At 48.8% G+C, this 23224-nt stretch overlaps 8 protein-coding genes across 8 annotated transcripts; 5 read left to right on the top strand and 3 right to left on the bottom strand.

The window, feature by feature from the left end:
- Nucleotides 1-346: 346 nt before the first annotated feature.
- CLUP02_07426 (chitinase) lies at nucleotides 347-1396 on the top strand (the record flags this gene model as incomplete). The annotated part of the gene is made up of 1 exon (XM_049286421.1): nucleotides 347-1396. The coding sequence occupies one exon, from the start codon at nucleotides 347-349 to the stop codon at nucleotides 1394-1396; it is 1050 nt and encodes a 349-aa protein (XP_049143564.1).
- Nucleotides 1397-2195: 799 nt separating this feature from the next.
- On the top strand, nucleotides 2196-5606 carry CLUP02_07425 (uncharacterized protein; the record flags this gene model as incomplete). Its single annotated transcript, XM_049286420.1, has 5 exons — nucleotides 2196-2716; nucleotides 2862-3481; nucleotides 3561-3712; nucleotides 3770-3835; nucleotides 3900-5606. The coding sequence occupies 5 exons, from the start codon at nucleotides 2196-2198 to the stop codon at nucleotides 5604-5606; spliced, it is 3066 nt and encodes a 1021-aa protein (XP_049143563.1).
- A 630-nt stretch (nucleotides 5607-6236) lies between these two features.
- CLUP02_07424 (peptidoglycan binding domain-containing protein) lies at nucleotides 6237-8305 on the top strand (the record flags this gene model as incomplete). The annotated part of the gene is made up of 3 exons (XM_049286419.1): nucleotides 6237-7182; nucleotides 7240-7578; nucleotides 7635-8305. 3 exons carry the CDS (start codon nucleotides 6237-6239, stop codon nucleotides 8303-8305), a joined length of 1956 nt encoding a protein of 651 aa, XP_049143562.1.
- An 843-nt stretch (nucleotides 8306-9148) lies between these two features.
- On the top strand, nucleotides 9149-9706 carry CLUP02_07423 (uncharacterized protein; the record flags this gene model as incomplete). Its single annotated transcript, XM_049286418.1, has 1 exon — nucleotides 9149-9706. One exon carries the CDS (start codon nucleotides 9149-9151, stop codon nucleotides 9704-9706), a length of 558 nt encoding a protein of 185 aa, XP_049143561.1.
- A 1368-nt stretch (nucleotides 9707-11074) lies between these two features.
- On the top strand, nucleotides 11075-11722 carry CLUP02_07422 (uncharacterized protein; the record flags this gene model as incomplete). Its single annotated transcript, XM_049286417.1, has 1 exon — nucleotides 11075-11722. One exon carries the CDS (start codon nucleotides 11075-11077, stop codon nucleotides 11720-11722), a length of 648 nt encoding a protein of 215 aa, XP_049143560.1.
- A 109-nt stretch (nucleotides 11723-11831) lies between these two features.
- Nucleotides 11832-12074, bottom strand: CLUP02_07421 (uncharacterized protein; the record flags this gene model as incomplete). The annotated part of the gene is made up of 2 exons (XM_049286416.1): nucleotides 11832-11926; nucleotides 11990-12074. 2 exons carry the CDS (start codon nucleotides 12072-12074, stop codon nucleotides 11832-11834), a joined length of 180 nt encoding a protein of 59 aa, XP_049143559.1.
- Nucleotides 12075-12170: 96 nt separating this feature from the next.
- On the bottom strand, nucleotides 12171-16149 carry CLUP02_07420 (UbiD family decarboxylase; the record flags this gene model as incomplete). Its single annotated transcript, XM_049286415.1, has 2 exons — nucleotides 12171-15575; nucleotides 16033-16149. 2 exons carry the CDS (start codon nucleotides 16147-16149, stop codon nucleotides 12171-12173), a joined length of 3522 nt encoding a protein of 1173 aa, XP_049143558.1.
- A 1506-nt stretch (nucleotides 16150-17655) lies between these two features.
- Nucleotides 17656-19226, bottom strand: CLUP02_07419 (glycoside hydrolase family 16; the record flags this gene model as incomplete). The annotated part of the gene is made up of 4 exons (XM_049286414.1): nucleotides 17656-17705; nucleotides 17763-17815; nucleotides 17879-18604; nucleotides 19171-19226. The coding sequence occupies 4 exons, from the start codon at nucleotides 19224-19226 to the stop codon at nucleotides 17656-17658; spliced, it is 885 nt and encodes a 294-aa protein (XP_049143557.1).
- Between the last annotated feature and the right edge of the window lie 3998 nt (nucleotides 19227-23224).

Raw genomic sequence — 23224 nt, 5'->3', positions numbered from 1 at the left:
ATCAAATAAATAGTTCAAAATGCATGACTTAAGCGCAACTTTCATGATCGATGAGATGAGATGTCGATGTGAGTGAGCGAGAGAGTGAGTGAAGCAGGGATGAAATAGAAATGAGCTTATGTCAGCTGCGAGGGCCCTGATGACGCAGCTCTCAGCAGGGCCTCGCGGAGGGGCCGTCAATCCGAACACCTCCCAATTTCCACCCCCGCATGGTTAGCTGTCCCAAAGCGCTGGCGCATGCAACCACTCGATCTTCCACCATCCCACGCGTCGCGTCTGTCGTTCCAATCCCATACGGAAGCCCTCGATCCTCGCGGGATCGAGGCAGCCAACCTCTTTCGCTCCAATGCCGCCCGTCCCGCCTCAGCCTCTCCCGCGGGTAATCACCTATTACCAAACACATCACACGCCCGACGGCAAGCCCATCTCGATCCTCCCCCTCCTTACCCAAGGAGGGATCAGCGTCACCCACGTAATTCTCGCGGCGATACACATTAACGATGATCCCCACGGCCTTACCTTGAACGACCATACCCCCGATAACCCGCGATTCCTAACACTATGGGCTGAGCTACGGGTGCTGCAGGCCAGCGGCGTCAAGGTACTTGGTATGCTCGGCGGTGCTGCTAAGGGCTCCTACGAGAGGCTGGATGGGGACGAGGAGAAGTTTGAAAAATACTACATACCCTTGCGCGACATGCTCCGCTCACGCGGGCTGGATGGTATCGATCTCGACGTCGAAGAGGAGATGAGCCTAGGCGGTGTTATACGGCTCATTGACCGCGTGCGACAAGACTTTGGCAAGGACTTCCTCATTTCTATGGCGCCCGTGGCCGTGGCACTGCTGAACTCCGAGAACAACCTGAGTGGCTTCGACTACGAGGCTCTGGAGGTCATGCGAGGGAAAGAGATTGCCTGGTACAATGCTCAGTTCTACTGCGGATGGGGCGACGTCAGTAACCCGATCATGTACGAGATGATCCTCGCAAAGGGCTGGGCACCGGAGAAGGTCGTCATGGGCCTGGTCACGAATCCTGAGAACGGTGGCGGATGGGTCCCATGGGAAATGCTCGGCGCTGTGCTTCTGACGCTCCGAAATCGTTATGCGCGGTTTGGAGGAGTCATGGGATGGGAGTACTTCAACAGCTTGCCATCTGGCCGAGAGAAGCCCTGGGAATGGGCAAAGTGGATGACAACGATGTTGCGAGCAGACCATACCCACCACTCACCGGGCCCAGTCCAAGGCTCTGCCCCTGTGGACTCTACCCAGCCTGTCGCGCAGGAAGTCAAGAAGCACTTGGTGGATGAAGTTGATCCGGACGGCCCCAACAGCAAAGACGCACCACTGCCCACGGCCTTTGAGTACTATTCGGATGGCAACGTGGATGATGATTGAGATACTTCGGGTGTTCCTAGAAGCCAACCACGTCTCTTCACAACCAGTGATGTCTTTCAGAAGAGAGGAGATGTACATGACGAGACCAAAGATTAGCGACGCGCAGCTACAACCGCACAAACCGATGATAGAATAGAAACGTCAACGTCCAAGTGAGATAGAGGAGACGTTACGAGAACAGCATTGCTTTTGTTCAAGGCCATACCCACACTGTTCAATAATGATCGTCTTGATCCAAGAGATGTTCGGACATCGGGATAATCCTGTCGGGGTACATGAAGGCCATGCAGGTCTCCTTCCGGGTAAATAAGCTCTGATCTGGCTTGGCAATCTGCAACCTTTGAGTACAAGTAGGAAATGATTCGTCCGCTTGCACAACTGCACTGGATCATTCCAAGACCACGCGATGCCCTCTTGCTTCGTCCTCAACCCCGCAACCCCGCGCCAAGATTGTCAAGCTGCAAATACTCCCTCGGTCAACAAATGAAGTCGCCTTGTTCCCACGGGAATGCTTACCCTTCCCCGTTCACCTCATGAGGTGTGCCGCTATGGACGTCATCAGGCTTTCCATGCTACCATTATGTTCAACTGCACAGACATATCATGGAAGATACGAAGGTCGTCAAATGGCATTTGTCACGACATAGTATTCCGGTCATCACGCGATGCTGTGTAACATAGTTCTTGTGTATATATCCAAGCTGCACAGCTAGAGCAACGCAACCACCTTCGTTCTATCAAGTTCATCTCATCCATGTATGTTTTACTATATTCCAGTCAGGCTTGCCGATGATCCATTATGAAGGTACACAGTGGCATCCCATGGATGTGGTTGGTGGCATGCGCTAGCCTCATCACAGCTCTACTGGAAGAATCTTTCATCGCGTTTGAAGCCTCGGAAGGATCTATCGAGCTTCAGGACGCGACTTTAATCCAAGACGCCGACGACCCTGTAGGTATCGGCATTGCAGTCAATAATCTGGCTGGCGACTTCGAGCAAATCACAGGAACAAAGCCATCCGTCCACCTGTGGACAGCCCAGGAAGGAGATAATCAAACCGGGGCAACGGCAGCATTTTCGACAATCATCGCCGATGTTGCAATCATTGCTGGAACAGTCGAATCGGCTATTATTCAGGAGCTTGTCAACAGCGGAAAGATAGAAGTCAAGGACATTGGCGGGAAGTGGGAAACGTTTCGAACCCAGGTCGTTGAGAGCCCTCTACCGGGGATTTCCCGCGCTCTTGTCATCGCGGGAAGCGATAAGCGAGCCGTAATCTTTGGCATTTATACCCTTTCTGAGCAATGTGGACAGTCGCCGTAAGTCTCCTAGCCTTCCTCTTCTCCATTCAAGCAAGGATCCGACGTCTAGAATGACAAACATCCCTACCGCAGGGTTGCAAGATTAAGGAAGCCATCAGAAATCTGTCTAGAGACTTTGTCGAGCTGATTACATCCCTGTTAGTCTACATTGGTGGGCAGACGTGTCGACAACCAAGCACACCCAAATCTACGCTCTTAACAAGATCACAACCCATGGCGAGCCCAGCGTGAAATACCGAGGTCTCTTCATCAATGACGAAGCACCCGCACTCGTCGGCTGGTGGGGGAGGAAGAAGAACAACGTGGGCAACTTTACCCTTGACTCCGAGTTGTATCAGCACGTCTTTGACCTGCTTCTCCGACTGAAGGCCAACTTCATCTGGCCTGCGATGTGGGCAAGTTACATTCCTAAGCCGGGAAGGATCTTCTTCACCGACGACCCACGGAATCAGCAAATGGCGGAAGATTATGGCATTGTCGTGTCTACTAGCCACCATGAGCCCATGCAGCGAGCGAGCAATGAGTGGAAGAAAGATCCAAAGGGCGACTGGGACTGGGTCAACAACAAAGAGAACGTGGTCGCCTTCATGGACGAGGGGATTCGCCGAGCGGGCAACAATGAGTCCTACTTTACATTGGGAATGCGAGGCACTGATGATGGTCCCATCGATGCCGATGATCCGATTGCGGTCCTTGAGGATGTCTTTGCCACAGAACGAGAGATCTTGGCAAAGTATCACGGAAACGTCACGGCGACAAACCGTGAGTTCAAAAACCCCCTTCCAGCAGTTGCCTATGCTATACATCCAAGCCTGTTGACTGACTTTGGCTACTGCTCAAGAGGTGTGGACCATATACAAGGAAGTTGCCACATACTATGCAGCTGGCCTGAATCCTCCTGAAGATGTGACCTTGATGTTCACTGACGACAATTGGGGAAATATCCAACGACTCCCGACCGAATTAGAGAGTGAGAGAGTCGGAGGCATTGGAGTGAGTCGTCGCCTGAATTCCATGAGATAATCAGATCCTGATATCGTCTCTATACAGGTCTACTTCCACTTCCAGTATGTTGGCAAACCAAAGAGCTGGAAGTCTCAAAACACCAACAACTTTGTAAGTCCACTCTAGTCTCGAGGAAAACATCGTAGGATAACTAAGACTTCTGACTCGCATTCAGCCTAAAGTCTACAAAGAGCTATCTCAGGCTTACGAGCGCGGCACCCGACGAATCTGGATCATGAACGTAGGCGACATCAAGCCCAACGAGTTACCACTTTCTTTTGCCATGGACATGGCTTGGAACACGAGCAGGTTCGGCTTTGCCAAAATACCTTCTTACCTGACGGCACTCGCAACTCGTGACTTTGGTCCGGAGCACGCCGAAGAGATCTCTTCTGCGCTCATGACGTACAGCCACCTGGTCGGGATGCGCAAGTTCGAGATACTACAACCCATTACATATTCTATCCTTAACTACCGTGAGGCAGAACGCGTTCTCGAGGCCTGGAGACAGCTAGCAGAAAAGGCTAAGGCTCTACACGGGGCCATGCCAGAGGATCGTCGCATCGCATTGTTCCATATCCTCACGTATCCCGCCTTGATCGGATATCATTATCATTTCATCGTGATCAGCTCGGGGAGAAATCGACAGTACAGCTACGAGAGGCGGAATTCTGCAAACTTGATCGCAGAACAGGTTCTACAGCACTTTGACGATGACTTTGACCTCACTGAAGAATACGATACGATGCTGGACGGCAAATGGAAAGGCTTACTCACTACGCCAAAGTACGACATGGATCTCACGGACTGGCGGCCCTCGTCCAGCGACGTGGTCGCTAACCTTTCATATGTCCAACAACGGCAAGCATTCGACTGGGGCGTCGGCGAGCTCGGCATATACGTCGAGAACTCCCTCAGCGCCTACCGACAAGGCCGGATTTGTGGCTCTATCCATCCGGCATTACCAACCGACGAGGGCTTTTCCCCAGTCTTGCCGGCTATGGAACCTCACGGGCCAAAATCCCGACTTATCGAGCTGTTTCACCGTGGCGATCACCGAAAGTCCATCAATTGGACGCTGGAGGTCCCTTACCCTTGGGTTCTTGTGCCCAGTACTTTCGGCGTCTTATCCGATGACAAACCTGAGGAGAGAATCGAAGTCTCCATTGACTGGGACTCGGTACCTACAGAGTTCAACGAGACCGTTTCGATTCGCGTGGAGTGGGATCCGGCTCCTTACTTTGACTTGATCCATATTCCCGTGCTGAACCATCGTGCCCCTGAGGGCTTCGTCGGGTTCCCTGAGACAGCCGGCCTCATATCCATCGAGGGGCCTCACTACCAACGCGCATCCGCCGAGTCTGAGAGTGATGCTGGCGTGGCTTTCACGCACATCGAGCACCTTGGCTCCCGCTCAGAATCAGGATCCGTCGCCCTGAGACCATTTACTGCCGCTCGACAGTCCAGCGAAGTAGCTCGTGCCGCATGGGTGGACTACGACATCTACATCTTCTCCAACATCTCGAAAACAATCAACGCCACGGTCTACATCAACGGTGCGCTCGACACAGACCCAAACCTCCCAATGGAATTCTCCCTCGCACTGGCGGATGACGGTGCTGAGGGTAGCGGCACCGCGAACTTCACACGCGTGCTTGGCGACCCTGCTACGCCGGGTGACACCCCCCCAGAGTGGAATGACAATGTGGCCGATCATGTGTGGACAAAGGTCGTGCAGCTGCCGCGGATGGGCGTGGGGAAGCATACTCTTCGTTGGCAGGTTAATTCGCCAGAGGTCTATCTTGAGAAGATCGTCTTGGCGGTGAACAAGACCATTGCGGAGAGTTATCTTGGGCCGCCGGAGACGGGAATAGGACTTTGAGGTGGTCGGCCTCAATTACACATGATTTTAGTACGCGTCGTGGAATGCTTGGTGAGCTGGAAGCACGGGTTCAGTTGAGATAACGGAGTGCCGAACGCGGGACTTGGTGCGAGGGTGGAGACGCGCTCAAGCATGCCATTGCCGCTAGCCACGAGCCGTTCCGAGATAGGGAGGGGGAAACTTACCTGTCCTTGCGAAGAATTCTCGCCGTGTTCAACCGGCATTGTTGTCTCAGATTGCTTCGGCCCTCGAGGCTGTCTTTGTTTGATTCACATGTGGTATCTTATCGGCTATGAAAACAAAACTTGAAGAAGATTTCTTGTTTTTGACAAAGGACATGTAAGATTATACAAAAAGGTAATCTTCACGTGTCAAGTCATCTGTTAATTCTTGTGTCCGCACCGCGTTCGGCTGGATTCGCTTTACTGGGAACGGCATCTACGCGGAATTCTTTCAGCTCTTCAGCCTTAGCTGCCTTCGTACGCGAGAAAGGCTCATACAGCTGTTGGAGAGCTCCTACCTCCACTCTCATACATGTATATGATAGATATCCACCTCTGCGCCATGGCCATCTAACCCCTAGTAGGCCACAATTGATTATCGCCAGTCATCCGCTCTTCAAAGTTCAACATGTCGCCCAACTCGCCTTCAAGTACAAACTCCTCAAACCTTTGGCGATCTTTCGTCCAAGGGACGACAGGCGTCAAGACCCACCACACATTGGCGACGAATGAAGCCAAAGACGACACCCTTCTCTCCGCCAACTACCTCGAGGAAGTAGATAAACTGCAAGTTTCTCGCGAGACTCTCGTACCAGACAAGGGCCAGAAATCTACCCCCAAGCGCATAGTTATCTGCTGCGACGGGACCTGGCAATCTTCCGTCAGCGGCCAACAGAACATTCCATCCAACGTGACCCGCCTAGCCCGCTCCGTCGCGCTTACGGGATCGGTCAAAGAGAATGGAAAAGAGGATAGCATCTGCCAGCAGGTCGTCTTCTACAGCGCCGGCGTCGGCACGGGTGGTGGCGTGAATATCCTCGAGAGGGGCAGGCAGGCGACCTTTGGCGACGGGCTTGTGGCCAGTGTCATCGAGGCGTACAACTTCATCGTTATGAACTATGCCCCGCACGACCAACTCTTTTTCTTTGGCTTCTCCCGAGGGGCGTACACGGCTCGCTCTGTTGCAGGTCTTATTACAGATATTGGAATCATTCAGCCCCAGGAAATGGACGACTTCCCGGCTCTGTACGACCTCTACCGAAGACATGGCCATAATGACAGCTTCAACTTCCGTTCATCGAAGGAGTACCGACAGTGGATCACCGGTGTTCGTGCAAAGGTTCTCGAAGACTGGCAAGGTCACGAGCAAGAAGATCATCACTGGGACCAAAAGCCGCATAATCTTCCCCCAGAGTTTACTAGAGCCATTGAGGCCGTCGGAGTATTTGACACAGTCGGTAGTTTGGGAATTCCCGGCTTGACTTGGACGCAGGGCGCGACTACCAAAATCGCTAGACTTGCCCCTTGGCTTGGCGTCGATGACCTTGGATTTCACAACCCATCCCTGAGTAGATGTGAGTCTAGCGCAAGCTTGCGAGCCTCGGAAGCCGAACACCTCTGATATGTAGTAGATATCAGGCATGCTTACCATGCACTCGCGCTCGACGAGCATCGACAGCCATTTACGCCAACGCTTTGGCGTCTCCCGCTGAAGAACGAGCAATGTCCCGGCTGCCATGAACAGCCAAAAGACCAGCTTGCGAAGAAGTTCAGGTCACTTTTGAAAGCGAACTCGAAGACCACAGAAGAGGAGCTTTCCCAAGCATGGACGGCCTTGATCGAGCGTGAGATGGCGGACCAGCTCAACGGTGATCAGCCTGAGCTGCGGCAGGTTTGGTTCCCTGGCGGACATATCAATATCGGAGGCGGTAATCCAGGCCTTCTCTACGGCTTTCCCTTTGATTTTGAGCGTGAGTCTTCAGACGGTCATCTGCCGGGCCTAGTGGGTAAGCTGACAATGTCGCAGAAATTGCTCTGATTTCGTTCACATGGATGTGCGACCAGATCAAGACCTTCATCCAGCTCGACGATGAGCACGGATACAAGGACGGGAAGTATACAATGTCGACGCTGACCGATCGCGAAATCTTATCTCGAAACCGGCTCATCCATCGCTCGCGCCATCAGCAACCCTTCGGTATGAGCTGGGTGGTGCAGCGCGTGCGCCTGGGGCTGGACTACAGCAAAATTTACGAGATGTTTTTCAAGTCCCCTTTGTACGACCCGGAAGACGCCTGGGCCACGAGGCCAATCGTCGACATATTCGCGCCCTTCATGAGAGCCATGCCGTTCTTCTCGAAGTTTAGAACTCCTGGAGAATATAAGAAAGACGATGTCGGCAATGATCTCGGCCAGACAAATGAGGAGATCCACCCGTCTGTCAACTACCGCGTGGCGAATCACGCCACATACAATCCTAGATCTCTGGAGGGGTTCATCAGGTCGAAGAAGATGGCGAGCAAGGGAGAGAAGCACGAGTTTCTGTATGAGTGGAAGAAGGGTCACGTTGTCGTACCGGAGTATGTGATCAAGCCGGCCGATCTGATCGCACGCCGCCTGGCCGAGGTTTCAGCAGGGGGCAATAAGTTTGTTGACGCTCTGGTAAAAAGAGCCGAGGTTATGCTGCAGCGTAGCTGATCTCAGGATTTCTTGCTTCAAGAAGTTTTGTGTTTCCTTTCGAAATCATCTGAAAGAACCTCCTTACGCAGGCGCCTTTGAGCTCGGGTCAACGCTGAACAATTGTGTTCTTTCTCCGGCGAACAACAGATACTTAGATAAGTGTTCAGTGTGCGTCTGACGTGGGAAAGAGATATATTCGAAACCAAATGATTGGAATAATTCCCACAAGATTGAGGCATGTCGTTCAAGCCGTAGGGTCCTCTTGGGCGTTGAAGGGTTCAAGCTTCCAGGGCTCAAGCCGAAGAGTGGAGCTGGCATCGGCGGACCCGGCCCGTGCCAAGCGCCGGGTGTGGCCGATCAAGTCCTTATTTCTCGAACAACCACGGCTGCGCTCACCAACTCGACGAGAGCGGCAGTCCAGTGCGTTGGCAGCAGCATCATCCCCGAGTTGGATTCCTCAAGCCAGAATCCAGTTTTCCACGTGTATCTTTTATATTACCGCGAGACCTACTCGCATTTTTGACTCAACCTTTCAAAGCTGTGGACTCATCCCAGCTATTTCTAATAAGTGAACAAGGTTCGCGAAAGTCAACTGCTCATCATGCGTCCGACACGATTGAAATTCAAAGACTTAAAGTCCAGAAACATTCTCTGTGCTGTAACACGCGTCGCCCGGAAGCTTGAGAAGAGACACCAGCCCAGTGAGCGTAAGTCATCTTTCGTTCTTTTTTCTCACAGCAGCCTCATCCTATCTCAAGCCTGGAAGCTTTTAACACATGTTCTAACCAAGGCTCAGTTGAAGCCATGCTCCCTGCCAAAGTTTAGCCCGAGGTTCGCAACTTCCTCACGACCACCAAGGCGATGCTTGGCCTGACCACCACGGTCAAGACAGCCTTCTCCGTGGGCTTCAAGTTCACCGACGACGACTCCGTCCCTGAAGAGGAGGCCAGCAACCTCTCCGCGTCCCTGTGGCTGCAGAGCACATACAGCCTCGACAGCATCCAAATCCAGGCCTTCGCGACCCAGCTCTACGGATCAGCCAGGACCTGTCGCTCGTCCTACGTCGAGACGGATAAGGACTATAAGATGGAGAACCAAGAGTTCTTTAAGGCCGTTTCGGATGATATTCGGGCCAAGGGCATCGTCGGTGGCGGTTTCGGCCAGGCTTTGCACAAGATCGAGGTGTTGCCCAAGACCTGTAAGGCGCTCCACGAGCTATTCATCAGAGGCTGCAAGGCGTATCTCCGCGATCTGGTCGAGAGTGAAAAGATGAAGGAGGGTGTCTACACCAAGAAGGTGAAGGAGCCCATCGGAGCTGTTGATCACTGGATGAGATTCTTCGAGCAGGATGATGACGCCCGCCGTGGCGTTACGGATGACAATGAGATGTTCACGGTCTTCAGTGAGGTTGCTCTCTAATTGTACAATATTCACCGTAGACTACGATGGCGATTATGGCAAGCATCCACAGAGAATGTGACTTCGATTTGATCCTCCGTGTCCTGTAATCGTCAATCTAGGCCCAGCCTCAGTTGAGAGCAAGGTTCTGAGGCTCACTTCACTTCGTGAAGTGTCCATGCCAACTCACCAGGATGAGAGCATCACATGTTGCTCTCGTCATAATGACACGATAGAGACAAGGCCGCCACTGCGAGATAGCTCGGTACCGTTAGGGGCCTCACGGAAATTTCGCAAACGTCCCTTGGATACCAAATTCAGTCACCTTCAATCATGCTCGTGTTCCTTCACTTGCTGCCCCATGCAGCTTTTTCCCGAATCGAGCTTCTGGCTTCACTCAGGCAGTGTTCCCATCGATATCAAAATGTGGTGGCTGGGACCAGTGTATAATCACCGCGTATTCGTCCTGCCCCTTCCCTTATTGTGATACTACTCCGCTCCTTCCTTCCCTTGTCGATGGCCTCCTGAAGACTCAGGCTACCGTAAAATCTCGAGCGAGAAGCGATCCCACAACTTGTTCACATTCACCAAGGCTTCCGAAATCACATTTTCTCACAGCCTAGAGTCCGGTCTCCTGAAATTTTCTCCCGTCCCAATTTCTTTTCCTCAACTTCCTCCGTCGACTTTTCACCATTCTCCTCAATTTTAGCAGGTACCTCTCCCTCTTCCTTCAATTTTCCAACTTTCCACGCCAATAACTCTTAAGCCAGTCTCCTAGCTTTCCAGAACTAATCCTTTTCTCAAGACCATTGACTGGTCTTCTCTCATTCCCCCTTTCTACGATACTTTTGACCGGTCTGGTACCTGCCCTTTCACCTACTTCCCATCGCAATATCCTCACCCATCCGGGAACCAGGTAAGATACACCATATCAGCTACCAAGGAAAGAGCAAACCTAACTTAGCCGTACAGTGTCTTCTCCGAATCGCTACTTTTCTCCGATACCGTTTCAGCTTCGGTCCGGTACCAAAGCTCCGTCTTCATCCTCAGTCGTAAGTATCACAAGCATCCCCTCCACGATACCCTGTTAGACCGGGAGGGCTAATATTCTGCGATAGTTTTCAAGAGTCTGGTACTCTTGCGCCATCACGGCCAGCCCGTTGCGTTTCCCGAGTTTATCCTCACAGTCGGCCATCGAGGTTCCCTCAATCATCCTATATAACTCAGCATCATCCCATCCAAAGGTTTGCTACTCCTGCTCGGACATCCACCACTCTTCTGAGGACTAAATCTTTCTATTCTACAGAGCTCAGGGACCGGATCACGATTAACCATCCAACCATACCTATTCTCTTCTATTCTCTACATACCCATTCACCTCAACTCAAGATGCCTTTCTTGAAGCCTGCCCCTCGATCCGCCAACATTCGGATCGAGAGAGTGGCCAAGGTCAAGATCAACGTCCTGAAGCCCATCTCATCCGGAGTGAGGAAGCCCGGTCACGTCACCAAGTCGTCTCCTTCCTCCGCCACAGGCAAGTCGTCGCCCAAGGCTCATGCCAAGGTCGACAAACCCATTAAGAAGACCTCGGATGAGACCAAGGCCAAGTCAACCGAGCCCAAGTCGCCCAAGGCGAAGACCGAGCCCAAGACGCCGAAGCCCAAGACCAAGGGCAAGAACCCATCCGCCAAGGCCTCTGGTGACCCTGCCCCTATTCCCAGCAGTACAAAGACAAGCAACAGGGTCACCAAGCGCACCAAGAAGAGAACGGAACTCCCCAAGGGCCTGGTGGCAATCGGCTCCTTCGGCTCCGCGGCAGCAACCCACCGAGCCCAGCTGGGGGTGGGCAAGTCCAACGTCCGCCTCCTGCCCACGGCGCTCCCTGTCCCTCTCCGAGTCAAGAAGGCTGGAGAGGTCGAGACGAGCGCCAAGGGCAGCGCGGAGCCGAAGAAGAAGAAGGTCACCATTGCCGCCACTGGCATGACCACCCCCTCGCCCACGCCCAGCCGTGGCTCGAGTGTGAGCAGGAAGCAGTAATCGTGGGAATTGGGACCCCGACCTGGGCATAAAATGCCAAAAGGTGTCGAGATTGGTCAGGAATGATGGGCAACTAAGTACCTACTATCAGGAGTTCTTTGGCGTTTTGTTAACAAGGCATGGCTGGCTCCATCACTTCACTGAATTGATTACTGTTTTCGCGCTCAATAACTTGTTTTACTTTGTGCTCCTCGTGAAACACTGCTGAACCCACTCATCATCTCGCAGGGAACATGACTTAAATCCTGTTGATTCATTTCGAATCACTATGGTGATATTGGTCGTTGACCAAAAGTATATCAAGGCTTGCCTCTCGCTTAAAGGTATCATCCCCATAACATGTCCGTCCCATGCTCAAACGCCGTCAAAGTGCCTTGTAACAACTCCCATCGTCCTTTTTTCCATCCCAGATCTCACGTAGTAATACAATTCAGGTCACTCATGTGACTTAGACCTCCATTTCACCTTCTTCAATCATCCGTCCTAGAATGAGGCTCTGTATGACAAGCTCATTGCTCAACGTCCTGATTCTCTTTGGCGGCCGGGGAGCGTCGTCTGTTGATGGAGCAGCCCTCTTTCGCTTCTTCGATGCTTTCGAAGGCTTCGATGTGGGAGCAACAGCGCTGAACAATCCTTCCTCCGATCCGGTATGTTCATCGACATAGACCCAATCAAACGGGTCTTCAAGTAGTTCTCGCTGCCTCAAGGTCTCCTTCGCTTCATCGACGCTGTACGCCCTTGAGAGTGTGGCGCCGAGGACATGCGCCAAGAACACGTATGGCATCTTCTTTTCTTCGGCCCTAGATTTTTTCATCACGAGAAGGATTTGGCTCCCTTCCAGCATCTTCGGCCTCCTCTCAATGACGTCCACAAGTCGTGCGTCAGCGGCCGGATAGGGCGCTAGATATCGCGATCGGATGGCATCGCGGAGGAAAGTGGATTGACCAGCGCAGAGCAGGTATGGGAGCCAATCGACCACAGTCCCTTTCGAAACGCAAGTAGCAATCCAACGGTCCGAAATGCACGGCAGCCCTAGAGCAAGAGCCTGCATGTACTTGACCTTGCGGGAGTGACCATCAGCGATCAAGGCGGTGAAACCAATGGTCTGCGCAAACGGGGTCAGCGTCAGTGGATTTTCGTCCCTCGTTTCTGAGGTTGGGCTGGTTGCCATGCTTCCGAGAGCGTTGGGCTCGAAGAGCTCGTCAAAGCCATTGCTCAACAACAAGCCTCCGCACTGTAGAATCATTTTCTCTATCTCGCGACTTTGACCCATTCGTTGCTCGAAGTGATCCGCTTTTTCCCCGTCTTTTTTCGATTGGAAAGATATCGCGAATGCCATGCCAGCAAAAATAGGAGGCTTACTAGCGTTGTCTTTAGACGTCGATGTGTGAGAGAGCATCGATAGGCGGCTGCCTTTGACGCTAGTCTTCGGAGGTTGAATGATGCTGTTCTCGAATCCGTTGACAGATGGCGATCGATGCAGCTCATCTGTCGACGCCGAATCAAGGCGAGTTGCCCTCCGGACCTGCTTGCGGGTTCCTTGCTTGGGAGCTCTCGATCCAGTAGCGAGTCTAGGCAAAGCCTTGGCAGGCTGGCGTCCACGTTTGGACTTATCTGGTGAGAGAGGTGGTAGTTCCACCGATTCTTGTGATGCAGTCGGACTCTTGGAGGATGGAACCGGCGTGGCTGTGAGTACGCTGAGTGTTGATGTTGTTGAGCCAGGAGCTGTTGGAGCGGCGGGATTGATACGATTGTCGGGCGTTGCCGGACCTTGCTCGGCAAGACTCTCACCAAGACCCGTACCTGGAGGCCCAACACCATTGACAGCCTTTGGTAGGGGCGGTGAAGATGGCATAGGCGGCTCGCCGTTCACCGTCGAATTCATTACTGCATGGATTACATCTGTAGCTATCGCCTCGTCGACCACTTTAGCACCGTTTCGCTGCGAGAGTCGACGTTCATCTGGCTCCTCTTTAGTTGGCGATGTAGCCACGTTGGTTGCGGCGGCATCTGAGGACACGACGGCGCTGTTAGTACCTTTGAGAACCTGTGCCTTGAGGGTTGGCTTGGGCTTGCGGCTCGAGCGGCGAGAAGGCTGAGGGAGAGAGGGCTCTGGGGTCTCGGGTAGAAGCTCGGCCTCGGCTTCTACATCGTTTGGCTGGATCATCGGTGCACCTGGTTCCTCTTCCTGTTGTGACTTCTTAATGTCTACTGACATGTCTAGCGGTACATCATCTCTCCCTTCTGGCCGAGATTGAGTATTGTTGGGACTGGTTTCCGGTATAAGGAGGTCCTTGGGCCGAGATCCGTTGCCCGAACTTTCTGTTCCAGGTACCCCACCATTTGAGGCAGACTTCTGGGTTGGCCCGGCGCTGTCGGGCACCGCATCGTTGCTCGAAACAAGGCCATTCTTCGTGCCATTGCCTACTTCCACGGTGTCAGGCGACTTTCTGGCACGAGTTTGCTGATCGGTTGCGTGGCCCTGGGAATCGGCTACTGTGAACCCGTCGCCCTCATCTTCGGATGCAGTCGAGTCCTCGTTAGCACGTCGAGCACGGTATCGCATTCTCCTCGGCGGGGGTTTCCTCGGCTTTCTGGTCGTTGAGGGCACTTCGACAGACGCATTAGAGCTTTCGCGCTGCACAGGAATAGCTGTAAGATCTTGCGCGGCTGCCTTCTTTTTCATTGCAGCACGTTTCCTCCGCTCCATTTTCGTGGCCACGTCGTCGGATTCCTCTCCCGAAAGTTCGGGCTGGACCTCAGCACTCTTTCTTTTCCTCTCTTGTGATTCCATCATGCTTTCATAAATGCCCATCGGTTCCGGTAAGCCCCGTGTGTTCGTGGCAGGCATTTGCGGTGACTCCGGTATGGTGCCATCTTCGAGAGGCGCAGAGTTGCTCGGGCTACGTTGGCGGTCGTAGGGCGCCGGGCCTTGGACTCGCAAAGCTTGAGGGCTCGAAGAAAGCAAATCGGGAGGTGATGTGACGTTGTACCGGTTCTTAAGAGGCGACGTCTCAGCTATGTTGGGTGATATGGAGTTGTGGGCGTACACGTGTGGCGATGGTCTCGAAGAGGTAGGGCTGAATTGCTTCACTGCGGATGAAAATTGCGTCTGGCCAAAAAGTTGGGATCCTGCTAAGGCAGGGTCACCTAGCTTCTTTCCAGCAAAAGGGTTATGACGTTGCGCTGGGGTCTGTGGCGGAGGGACGGTCGGCAGCAAAGGGGACTGGCCGTCGGTACGCTGAACAGAGGATTGTTGTTGAGAACTGGAAGTGCGATTCCGCCAAGCTCCACGGGTGTGTACAGGGGCGGCATGGTCAGGGAAAGATGAAGGCTCTTCGTCGCCCTGAGTATCACCCTGGGTGTCGCCTTGAATCAGATGGTCGAGATTGCCGAAGTCGACAACGGCGGAATCCTCCTCGTGTATCGCTGGCTGCTCGGCGCTGTGGTCCTGCGAAATAGGACTCGTCTCGACAAATGAAGGGCCTTCGTAGTAGTTCTCGTAGTCCCGATCGTTGTTATCTTGCGTCGGGGATTGCTGCGAGACGTCCATCTTGACTTTCGTGTAGAGCGCGGGGCCCGAAGCGTTAGGGAGGGCATTGACTTTCCTCGCGGTTTTGTCGGTAGTGCATGATGCGGAGACCTCTTCAGGTATCGGATTTATCGCGTCGTAGTCGACATGAGGGTTTGGGTCTGCTGCAAGACAATTCGAGTGGTCTCGAATGTTGAGTCTTGTCAAGGCCAGGCTCGCAGGAATTGTGTCGGAGTCTGGGCCGCAATCTGGGTCTGCAGCATCCGCAGCGGTAGCGACAACAGGCAACGCGGGTGACGGAGTTTCGTGGTCGTCGTCGTGCTGGGGTAGCTATTCTGGTCAGTGCCATCCCAGCCCCATGTGAGACATCCTTGTCCAGTCGGTGGGGGTGTGACAAACCGCGTTTTTTGTACTCGCTACCAGAGGAGCAGTGCTGGGGAAAGATTGGGCAGTGCGCTGACTTTCGCTTTGGCTTAATGGATCGGAATGGCGCGAAGGAAGACTGTCGCGATGTCGTTTATTGCCTCTCGAAGTGTGTCGCGACGCGGTGGACGATGCTCTTGGGGGCGAGCTGCTTGTCTATGGTGGTGCCCGAAATAGTTAGCGCGAAGTCGCAGCAAGGCCTGTGTCGTAGCAGTGCTAAATTGTCGCCATCAATCCAGTCCAATCCAATCCATTGCCCAGCAGCAGAGCCACCAGACATGCTCAGGGCAGGCAGAAAATACGCCTCCACTGGGGGAAACGCCACCCTAGAAAAAGCAAACATGGCCGTACGTACCACGCCGATCCCGTATTCTGCCACATATCGGTCGAAAATGGCTTGGCTGTCTTGTGATTCGTTACTGCCCTCGATAGCCTTCTTCTCTGCCGCTTGAAGGGTTTTGGACCGCGGCATCGTGACATTCCATTGTCGAACCGGCTTTGACTTGGTGAACAGCAATGTGAGTGACGCGACAATCAGGGAATCAAAGATGGTGGGGGAGGGAAAAGGTGGCAGGGGTCGAAGACGCGAGCGGACCAGACACGAGACCAACACGGTACCACGTGACCAGCCCCACTACGCAATGGCGGCGGAGCTCACTTACGTAAGCCTGGCGCTGCACAGACCACTCGCTCCTGCCATTGCGTCTTTCAGCGCTTCCTTCCTTTGAATGAAGTGAGGGAGGTACCTTACCTTGCTAGCCAGGAAAGAGCTTCTTAGGATTTGACGGAGAAATCTTCGAATGTTTGAAAATCCAAAAGCTTTCACAATGAAGAGGTAATCACATAGATCATTGAATGCTCACAAGGAAGCCTGGATTCTGCTTATCTTGCGTCTATTGAAGGGGCCCTTATTAGCGGTACTGAAGGGTGGAAGGCTTCGGTATTAAGGAGCAGATCACGGATTGGCTTTGTCGCAGCTCAATCAAAGGGTCCTTGGTTTGACAGTAAATCTTTCAAAGCATTAAGTGATCATTATTGAGAATCATAGTTCAAAGAATCCTCAAGTTCGCCATGTAGCGCAATCCCCAACGTATCGGAATGCAAATATAATCAAGCCAAGGCCGGCCATCTCAGGTGGTAGAAACGCAGAAACCTAGAGTTGCTGTTGACTTGTTTTGACACAGAGAGGAGACGCTCTCGCAGGTAAGTATCCCCACAAGTCTAACAGCTGAATGCGCGATAGGGGAAATGACGACCTGAGGTAGAAACCGCATCCAGATTAATATGTAGTTGGCCAGTCCCTCAGCCATGCAACATAGATATTTGAGCAAGCGTATGAAAGACTTGACTCAAACAGAAGGTTATGTTCAAAGGACGTAAGACCTCTTCAAGTACACTGGAAAATCGTCGACGAAAGCAGAATCACTAGGAGGGTGGCCAATCCACAACCGGCTATCCTCTTCCTACTCCTCCTACTCCACTCGTCAATATGTCAATATCCTGATATCTTGAGCACAGGACAAATTTCATCAGCAAGCGATGCTCCTGGCCGCTGACGGACGGCCTCTCACCCACGGAAGTGACAAGTATTAGAGATTTTAGTTACATGGCCTTGACCGATTCAAGTTGCAAGACTTAAGGCATGTACACCATCACCGGGATCTTTTGCTCATCGCAGCAGAGAAAATTGCCAAGCATCGTAGCTAAGCAAGCCAAATATTCACTCATGGGACTGACATCTACGATCTGACAGCCGTAGATACATGTACAATCAAGCAAGCCACAGCTATTACCACAGGCGGGTATATAACTTCACGTCACTCAATCCTGCATTTGACAGTGCCATCCATGGTATTTACTATGGCAGAGATATGTACTTGGAGTGTGCTCCTTGGTATGGAAATAGATACAGGAAAGGTAGAGAGCAAAATGTGCTCATAAACTATGCCGCTTCGCTCGAATCATTCATGCCGTCATTTCAAGGATTGTAACTCAGTACCTCGAGGTTTCGGACTTGATATTCCGTGTCTGTGGTGGGGTTGTCAGCCATTTGAGTTCGCGGATAAATTGGCAGGGAAAGCTTACTGCTCGTTGGGCCGGGCGAACCGGAGGAACCCTCCATTTGCAAGTTGATGATCCTGTTCACCCCTCGCGTCAGCAATCTGTTAAACTTCACGCTTAGAAGCCAAGCTTTTACTCACAAGTACATAGGCTTCCCAAAATACCCGGCGCCCACCTGCGTCGTGATGAGGTTGCCATCCATGTAGAACTTGGCCTGCACGTCCTTGCCGTTCAAGTCCCTCGTCTCGCACTTGAACGAGTGGAAGTTGCCCGGGCTGGGGTACGTCACGTCCTTCGCGGCGACGATGGAGCTCGTGTTGAACGTGTTGAAGCTGACCTTGCCGCTGCCCTTCCACTCCGCCATGTCGATTTCTGGCGGCCACCCCTGGACGGCCGTCAGCCAGAAGGCGGGCCACGTGCCCTTTGTCGTCGTCGCCTTGATCTCGGCGCTAAAGTCGTACCCGCCCCCGCGCGAGACGTTGAAGTGCTCCTTTGCATGAATCGCTCCGCTGAGGTAGTTGATGTTGATCTTTTGCCCGCCGTGCGTCGCTTGAGGCTGCCCGCTGACCTTGTTGGCTGTAATGGTCAACGTGCCGCCGCTGAATTTGACGTTGTCCTTTGTCATGCGAGCGCCGCCGTTGTGGTCGGTGCCCCAGGGGTAGAGGTAGTTCCAGTCGGCGTCGAAGTTGGATTGGGAGTCGAAGCTCGTCTTAGGGATTATGGTACGGACGGCCCCGACGGGGAGCACATCTGCCACCAGCAGCGCGCTGCCCAGGAAGAGGGCGGCTTGGTTGAACCAGACCATTTTTTTCAAAGAGAGACTGAAGACTTGTTCGCGCTTGAGATGGGCGATGAAGCTCCTTCGACTAAGAGACCAGACGAACGGGCGGGAAACGGGCTTGGTCAAATACCTCTTCAACCAAGCTTCAAGTTGATGGCAGTCGGCTGATGTCTATTGCTAGCTCGGCTTCACGTTCCCTGTCAAAGCCCCGCCAAACCCTCGAGATAGATGAACTCACCTCCACACCGTCAATTTTTCCACCCACTGCCAGGGACTGGAAACATCGCTTTTGGAAAGAGGCGAAAAACTCCGACGCAGGGGCCCCCCATGACATGACGATCCGAGGGCCGCTAAACTTAGACGGCTCTCACGGCGAACGACATAGGGATATTGGAGGGCACTTTCATTCTCAAACGGGGTTTCCAACCAAAAGCCTCAGGGTAAACACGAACTGAACAGGGTCATTTTGAACCGGGGTGGGAACGATGGTCGTCCGAACTTAATGGCACATCAGGCCGAAGGTTGCACCTAGCCCCCGCAACCATGCATTGCTACGTCGTATCGTAAAGGAGTTGTCGGCACTTGCCTATTTGGCGGTAAAGCAGGACTGGATTTTGCACCAGTCGCCGTTGGCAAAGGATATAAAATCACCGGTTAAGCTTCTTCAGGTTCCCGTGGGATGCGTCGGCTGTGCCTGTGATCGCCATGTCAGCTCGGGTGACCGGTCAACGGGCGGCCGGACGATCCTGCGCCCTTCCGGCACAAGAACCCCGACAATTCACCCGAGAGTTGCATGATTAGGAATTTTCATGGGCAATAGAGCATATCATAAGTTCTCGAATATGAATTTGGAGGGTGTTGTCCAATGTTCGTGGTATACGAGCCTTCGGGAGAAGGTTGTTTCAAGCAAATTGAATGGGGTTTGAGTCAAGACGACTCCACTCGTGCAAGCGAGCCAGGGATTGCTATAGCGGACTAAACGGGGCATTGTGGCCTGCATGTCGAGAACGTCACCTTCGCAACTCACATCATAGTCTTGAATATACTCAGGTAAGAAACGAACATGTAATTCGTGAGAAAACGATGGGATCAAGCGTCTCCGTTTACATCGTCTTGATCGACCAAAAGCAATCGAAGCGTGCAGCCACCGCACTGTCGATCAACACAGACAATTCTCAATTGCCCAACAAACAGGGTGTCACGAGATATGGATGTGGTTAATGGTGAACACAGGTAAACTGACCTGTGGGGGGGGGGGGGGGGTTAGCTGACCACCCCACATATTTTCAACTTTTTGTCCGTGCACCATAGGTCAGGTCACGGGCCACATACCAGAATAGAATTTTTTCAACTTCTCCTCCTATATACCTCGGATAGAAATTATAATTATACTAAAATAGTTCCGAATCGGTTTAGGACCGATTTAGAACCTATTTAGAATAGCTTTAATAAATTTACTAAACGATGCGGGTATTTTCCCTAAACTTAAATTATTAATACTACTTTTTAACCCTTATTACTTTAATTAATAAGTACGAGATAATCTTAATATATTCTAAGAATTCTATAAAAGTAGTAGTCTATTTAAATAAGAAAAAGTAAGACTTTTCCTAAACTATTTCTAAACCTATTTTAAATAGGTTTAGAACCTTTTTAATAAAACTTTTAAAGTATTACCTACTTTAATCTCTACCGAAGTTATTATAAGCGGGTATTAGAACTAACGAAATAATTACCGAACTATAGTATAAAAAATTATATATTATAATTAATTAATATAGTATTTAAAGATAAGTAAAGAAGGTATTATATATTATATTAATATACGTAGTTTATATCTAAAGGATATTAAAGCGCTATAGGGAACGGTATATAATACTTTCTAAGGTCGTTCTAAACTATTTCTAAACTAATTCCGAACTTAATAGTTTTAATATAATAATACTCGTTTAGTACCTCTAAAAACTACTATATCCGCTTTTTTATAAAATTAAGTTTATAAACGCTTTACGTATTATTATACTAGTAGTAAAGCGTGTTTATATTTTAACTAAACTTTACTTTATTAGAACTATACTTAAGTTATAAAAGATATAGCTAAAAATATTACTTCTATACGTAAACGTATTTATAGGATATTACTAAAAAAAAGAGTAATTATATAAGTTTTCTAAATCGATTCCGAACTAGTTTAGAAGTAGTCCTTATTAATTATTTTTATAAGTAAATAAAGGCATAGCTTAGATAATTCGAAACAAGTACTTCTTATACCCCATTCTATAAAAATTATAATATAGAGGTTATTAATAACTAATATAATATATATATATTATCCTAAACCGATTCGCAACCTATTTAGAACTAATTCCGAATCTCTTTAGTACATTCCTAGTACTTAATTACTTACTATATAGTGTATTTATAAAAGTCTATATAGTAATAGCGAAAACTATTATATTAAATTTCCTCCGATTAAATACTAAGCCTATTTACTTTTAATACGCTCTATATTATAAGGAGAAGAGGTTAATATAATAAGAGGAGATAAGTGTTACCTTTTTACGAGTAATAGGCAGAAATTACGATATTATAATAAGCTAGTTCTAAATTTATTCTAAATATATTCCGAAGTGATTCTAATACAATTTAAATACAAATTATGTTATCCTAGAAGAAATTCTCTAAATATTATGTTTAGTAAAATGGAACTATTAGGTACTAGTTAATATTACTATAAGACTAGTAATTATTTTAACTTCTTATAGTACTTATAAGCACCCCCCTCTACCGCCTACCCAAATACCTAAGAGTATTTATTTAGAACTTCGGAATATTATAAAAAAGATTAGTTAATTAAGAAGCGGATTAAGTAAGAAAAACGTTCCGAATATATTCAGAATTAGTTCCTAACTACTTTTAGATATATTCTTATAATTAAAGGAGCTTACTAAGCTCTATAATAAATTCCATAGTTAGACTATTATAGAGATTTGCGGTACCCTTAGTAATACTAATTAGCTTATAAATATTATATAAATATAAGAAGCTCTTTATTTTCTAACTAGGTCATCTCGCTTAGCTATATAGAACGAGTATTAATATATACAAGCCCGTTATTATATTAACGTAAGTATTTTATAAAGCGTTAAGAACTATTTCCAAATCGACTCCGAATCTATTTTAACTTCTTTTTAGTATATTTAATATTTTGATAATAATAGGTATAATTATATTTGTATTACTTTCTATCCAGAGCAAGCTGAACTTTAGAAAAAGAATGCCTTTTCGACTTTCTAATTAGATACGAATTATAAGTATATTAAGGGCTATAATAAAGTTAAGGTTATTTAAGGCTAGTATAACGAAGTTTCCTAAAAAGGTTCTAAAGCGATTCTAAATCTATTTTAAAATATTTCTAAACTATTTACTAACTTTTTAAATAGCTATTCTACTCCTCTAAGTCTTTATAAATATAAAGAGTACTAAGATATACTAAAGGATATACTAACTTATTTTTTAAATTCTTAAAAAGCGTTTTAGGTATATTATCCAATAAAAATATCTTTCTAAACATAACTAGGGGTTATTAAGTATTACTATTAATTAAGATTATAAGAACTTAATAAGTAAGTTTATAAAATCCTTTTATATAAGGTTCGGAATCGGTTTAGAACTAATTTAAAAAGGGTTCGGTTAATATTTATCTCTTAATTACGATCCATAATATCGCCCCTAGGAATAGTAAGTTAAAAGATATATTTAATTTTACTTAGTCCACTTCTACTATAATATTAAGAAATACGTTCTAAAAGATCGCTCCCTAAACTTAAAATAGAATTAAATAAGGAGTATTTTACTCTATTAATTAAAAGAGGACTACTTTTTATTATATAGTTAACTACGAGGTAAAGTAATTTAGAACTTATTTAGAAGAGGTTTATAACTAATTCGGAATTAATACTAGGTAATCTATCGATCTCACCTTAGGCTTAATATAAATCCTAGAGGAATATTATAACTAGACTTAACTAGACCTATTTATAAATACCTCTTAAGGATTAAGATAAGTTTTATACTTATACTAATACTATAAAAGCCCTCTATTAAGCTTCGTATATATAGAGTAATCGTTTCGTCCCGTTATTAGTTTATATTTAGAAATAGGTTAGAATCCTTTTAGAACTAATTTAGAACTAATTATTATATTTAGATCTAGGGAATATAATAGATACCTTCTTAAGTAAAATACCCTTTTTTTAAAATTAGATATTCGCCTTACTTAGCGGGATATATTTATTATTAAAAGATATTATACCTTAGCTAGTTATTTAAGTATAAACCCCTTAGAACTATTTATAACTAAATTTAGAACTAATTCTAAACTAGTTTAGGAGCAAAACGTTAATGTCGTTTAGAATAACGAGAACTAGCTCTATATAAATAAGATATAGGGGCTTATTAGTAATTTATTAAATTATTACCTCGTAATTTTTTAAGCTTAGTACCTTTTAATATAAGTTTACATAGCCGGTTAAGGTCTCGGAATCGGTCGTAATTATAATAAAAAGTATAAAATCTATCCCTAAGCCCTTTAAAACTCCTTCTAAATAGATTACGAGGTCTTTCTTAAGTAACTTCTTTTAGTATTATTCGTTAAGATTTACGTCGCATATCTATAATAAATTTACGAAGTAAGGTTATTTAA

This window comes from Colletotrichum lupini, chromosome 4, assembly GCF_023278565.1.
Source record: "Colletotrichum lupini chromosome 4, complete sequence".
Classification (NCBI taxonomy): domain Eukaryota; kingdom Fungi; phylum Ascomycota; class Sordariomycetes; order Glomerellales; family Glomerellaceae; genus Colletotrichum; species Colletotrichum lupini.
This window is presented reverse-complemented; position numbering and strand designations above follow the sequence as displayed.